This window comes from Blennius ocellaris, assembly GCF_963422515.1.
Source record: "Blennius ocellaris genome assembly, chromosome: 5".
NCBI classification, from domain to species: Eukaryota; Metazoa; Chordata; class Actinopteri; order Blenniiformes; family Blenniidae; genus Blennius; species Blennius ocellaris.
This window is the reverse complement of record NC_137654.1, coordinates 30,272,446-30,277,445: the sequence shown is the minus strand read 5'-3', so window position 1 is coordinate 30,277,445 and position 5,000 is coordinate 30,272,446. Positions and strand designations below refer to the sequence as shown.

General features: G+C 45.4%; 1 protein-coding gene across 1 annotated transcript in view; it reads left to right on the top strand.

Annotated features, from left to right (window-relative positions):
* The window catches only part of LOC308130376 (ADP-ribosylation factor-like protein 8A), a 7,795-nt gene that overhangs the window by 1,138 nt on the left and 1,657 nt on the right, over positions 1-5,000 (top strand). The window contains exons 3-7 of the mRNA XM_080496713.1: positions 56-129; positions 1,517-1,610; positions 1,859-1,926; positions 2,031-2,101; positions 2,963-5,000. The exon at positions 2,963-5,000 is cut by the window's right edge and continues 1,657 nt beyond it. Coding sequence (XP_080352839.1) covers positions 56-129; positions 1,517-1,610; positions 1,859-1,926; positions 2,031-2,101; positions 2,963-3,015 — 360 coding nt within the window. The 3' untranslated portion in view covers positions 3,016-5,000. The remainder of the gene's footprint in view (positions 1-55; positions 130-1,516; positions 1,611-1,858; positions 1,927-2,030; positions 2,102-2,962) is intronic.

Sequence of the window (5,000 nt, the reverse complement as noted above, 5' to 3'; positions counted from 1 at the left end):
GACTTTTCTTAATTGTTGTTAATTTGTTGTTGTTTGTTTTTATGTATGTGTGCAGCTGTGGGACATCGGCGGTCAGCCTCGCTTCAGGAGCATGTGGGAGCGTTACTGCCGGGGAGTCAGCGCCATCGTGTGAGTCTGCCGGCGCCTGAGACCGCGAACCGCCCGCGACTATTAAATATTCATTAACCCGTCAGGACGTCGGCTCCAAACACGACGGCGGTCCTCGGCCCGCGACGGACAGACTTTAGCTAGAGCTACACTCGGTAGAGCGCAGGATGACCGCCGACGCCACATGTGAGGGCGGAACCGAGTCAGCGTCGCTAGCATGATAGCCGTTAGCGCATATCGATGCCTGTCCAGGGAGCGTCTCCATGGCAACAGACGCTGATCTCCTTTAGGTCCCTCGTCAGTTTTGTATGGGATTTTTTTTTTGTTTTTTTGTTTTTGGTGGTTTATTCGGAAAGCGTCGCTAGCATGATAGCCATTTAAAAAAAAAAAAGCTCTAACGTCAGCTCTGTGAAAATGAAAGGAAATGCAACTTTTCGAAAACTATTCCAATATGGAATTTCTTTTGAAAATGCTCCTACTGCGTCTCCGTGGAAATGAGGGGAAAACCCAACTTTTTTAAAACACCATGGAGTCCATCACCATGGAAACGACGGAAAATGGATCAGGTGGATTTATAAAAAAAAATGCAACTTCATGAAAATTAGGGTAACTGCAACTTTTAAAAAATGTATCCCAAGGTGGAATTTCTTTCTTTCTTTTTTTTTTTTAATGCTCCGACTATGTCTCCATGGAAACGCAACTTTTCAAAAACACCCTGTCTCCATCTGCCCTGACTTCATCACCATGGAAACAAAGGAGAAAGCAACTTTTGAAAACAGATCCCAAGGTGGATTTTTTTTGTAAAACTCTCCCGACGCCATCTCCATTGAAACGGGGGGAAAACGCAACTTTGGAAAACAGATTCAATGGTAGAATTTTTTTCAAAAACACTCCCAACTCCATCACCATGGAAACGGGGGGAAACATGCGACTTTTTGAAAACACTCCATCGCCATGGAAATGGAGGAAAGCGCAATTTCGCGAAAATGCTGCCAATACGCCTGCAGACCAAAGCCAGAGCAAATAGTTCTGCAGGTTTATAGTTGAGAATCACAAATAACAACCCAACTTCATCGTTTATCCATACGAACGTCCGTTAACTTCCAATGTAGCGCATATCGATGCCTGTCAGGTAGCTACATCACTGTGTGAAACACTGAGCAGGGAGCGTCTCCATGACAACAGGCGCTGATCTCCTTGAGGTCCCTCGTCAGTTTTGTATGGAACTTTTTTTTTTTTTTTTTTTTGCAGTTTTTGGTGATTTATTCGGAAACCATTGTTCCAGTTTTTAGTTTCACTTCCTACAAGGTTTTCAGTGGGATTCTGCCGTTTCTTTCCTGGTTCCGTTGTTTGTTTGTTTTTGTTTTTCGTTGTGTGGTTTTGACGATCCTCTCCGCCCTCTTCGCAGCTACATGGTCGACGCCGCGGATCCGGAGAAGATCGAAGCCTCAAAGAACGAACTCCACAACCTGCTGGACAAACCGCAGCTGCAGGGGATTCCTGTAAGAGCCGCGGAACCAACAGAACCTCTCACCGGTTCACTGTTCAATTCAACTTTATTTATATTAAATGCAACACAGCCATTCCGAGGTGTTTTTAACAGAGAAAATAGTAACGTAATAAAATTACAGCAGACTCTGAACCAGTCGGACGTGTTCTAAGCTAGAACTAGAACTCCTGGACCTTTGGAACAGATCCAGAACCGGTTCAGAACCGGTTCCAGTCTGAAGTGTGTCTTTTCTGTCTGCAGGTTCTGGTGTTGGGGAATAAGAGGGACCTTCCTGGTGCTTTGGATGAGAAGGAGCTCATAGAGAGGATGTGAGTGACACACACACACACACACACATTCATTCAAGACGCCGTGATGTCATCAACACGCCGACGTCGTCACGAGTTTCTTCTAACGTGTGTTTGTGTTTCAGGAATCTGTCAGCGATCCAGGACCGAGAGATCTGCTGCTACTCCATCAGCTGCAAGGAGAAAGACAACATCGGTAACACACACACACACACACACACACACACACACACACACATTTATGAATGAATACTATGTTGCCGAAAGTATTCGCTCGCCTGCCTTCACACGCGTGTGAAACAGCCCTTGTTAAAGCAGAGGACGGGTTCTGGAGCTTCAGTTTCCAGGACCTCTGGACCACTTGTGAGGCGAGACCCCGACATGGGCCCAGGAGTCCTGGTTCGCTCTCGTTCAGTCCAGAATAGAATTGGTCTGGTTCTGGTCAGGATCAGCCCGGATCCTGCAGGTCTCTGTGGACCTGCTTCCTGTTCTGGTCGTGTCAGGAGAGGAAGGGCTCATCTGCAAAAAAACTGTTCCCACAAAAGTTGGGAGCGTGAACTTGTCCAAAATGTCTAAGAGAGCCGAGACGGACTCCATGAAAAAAAAAGGTTTGGGAGTCGACCTCTGACCTCTGGACACTCCGCTCTGCGGTTTTTTGATTTGATTTTTATTTTCTTTTATTTTCTTTTATTCTTTTCTTTTCTTTCTTTTTTCTTTTATTCTTTTCTATTCTTTCTTTTTTTATTTTATTTTATTCTTTTCTTTATATTTTATTTTATTCTTTTCTTTTCTTGATATTTTTTTAAATTTATTTTTTAATTTAATTACATTTTATAAAATTGTATTTAATTTCATGGCTCTTGTTCTCAATCGATTCCACTTTGTGACGGAAGTTTCCTGGAGTTGCTTGATTTTATTCACCTGAATTCAACAATTTGGAGATCTGAGCAAATACTTTTGGCAATATAGTGCGTATCTGGTTAATCCCCCCCCCCCCCACCCTCCAGTCGGTGTTGAGATAATTAACCCCCCCCCTCCGCCCCCCCTGTCTCTGCAGACATCACTCTCCAGTGGTTGATCCAACACTCCAGGACTAAGAGGAGTTCCTGAGAAACGCATCCACACGACACAACAAGGCCCCTCGTTACCCTCTAATACCCCCAACTGCCCTCCTGCCCCCGTCACCCCCCCCCCTTCCCCCCATGTGTACATTAACCCCCCCCCCCCCCAGGATAAGCACTGGTACGTCCTGAATCCTCGCTGTGAGAAACGCTCCTGGCCTCCAGCTGGAGTTCATCGTTCCTCCGTCGTATTCGAGTATTAGCAGGAGTATATTTTCGAGCCGAGGTGTCGGGTCGTATCAGTGCACGCCGTCCTTCATCCTCCTCTTCCTCCTCTTCCTCTTCCTCCTCTTCCTCGTCTGTCGTAAACTGCTCGCCCTCCCCTCTCTCCGTTTTTTTTCCTAATTTTTCGATGTTCCTTCTCCGTCGTCGCCAAGCCCCGCCTCCTCGCCGTCTCTCTCTCTCTCTCCCTCTCTCTCTCTCTCTCTCTCGCTCTCTCTCGAGGGATGATTCCGACCTTTTTATTGCACTGTTGATTTTTGGTTTTGTAAGATATTAATAATGAGAATAATGTTAATAATCTTCTTATCGTGACATGACCTGCTGACGTCAGGAGGAGTCTCTTCATGTCTCTGTACCTTTTAGCTTTTTATTGCATTTCTATTATTTTCTATTCTCGTTGTCGGTTCTTTTCTCTCTTTTTTTTTTTTGGACTTTATAAGTCAGCTTTTTGTTTGTTTAACCAGAGTTCAGTGTTTTATTTTGACTTTTTTTTTTTTTTTTTTCCTTTCTGTTCTGAGTTGGCTGCTGATTGGACCGTGGCTGTCATGTGACCTCCTTGCAGCTTACGGGCTGACGCGACACGGCAGGTCAGCGTTTCACATCTTCAGGTGTTTGCGAGGCAGAAACGGTAGAAATCAACCATTTGTAGTATCCGGTGTCGGGACACTGTCACTTTATTCACACAGTTCAAAGAGCAGATCGTCGTCTGCATAGAGTCGTATTCTTTATCTTTATTTAATGTGCCGTTTGAACTGATTTATCCAACTATGAACTAAAAGCCAGCCGTTTTTAGGTCACGATAATAAAAAAAAATAATAGCGGCTGGGCGACGTTTTAATGGCGGCAGAAAGTATTCACCCGAACAAAACTTCTCCAAATAGTCTCACATGTAAACACATTATTCGCGTCGCCTCTTCCATTCTCACATCTTCATCTTCCTGGTTTCTTATTTATTTAATCAAAGTCCGGATTCGGAGCTCCGCCTCTCTGTTGGTTCACGTCACGTCCTGGTCCCGCCAGCAGCCAATCGCACTGCAGAACAGCCGGGGGGGATTGAAGGTTGTGGTCTGAACCCTCCTCCCGGTGTGGACGAGCGTTCGCGTGGGAAGCAATGCATGATGGGAGAGGAGTCTCTCCTGCTTCTCACCTGTCGGGATTAACTGGGTGCCGGGAGACCAGGGGCCTTTATTTTAGTCTGCGTTTGAGAAATAATCTCCACGGATCGAGATTTAACGTACAAAAAACCCCAAACATACATGAAAACCGGTAATTTAAAACGGTGGAAAGGAAAAGCGCCCGGTAGGAAACCTGCAGCGACTCGAAGGTGGAGTTGTTCTCCTTTCCTGTTTAGAGAATATAGAAGGAGTGGAACGAACAAGTCGACATCAGACAGCAGACTAATCGAGTCGTCCCACCTCTCACAGTCTGACTTAAGAAAATAGACTCGTATAGAGTTTAAAAATTCACAATCCAGCCCCGACAACACGAGATCAGACGCAAGTGGAACGACGAGACGAACCTAAATGTTCCTGAATGTGAAATCCTTAACTACATAGAGATCAAATAGTCTAATGCAGAAGACCAAACTGCTGAGAACAATGCAACTCATGGCCAGAATACATGAACCTGATAGGCTACTCCTCCAAAGAAGATCCTCAAAGTCATCGAAACTCCAGACTTTCAAGCCGGCGATCAAACTTTCCGAGCGGCGAAATCGGACTCCAGGCGGCTTTATGCTGAAGAGTCGAATCG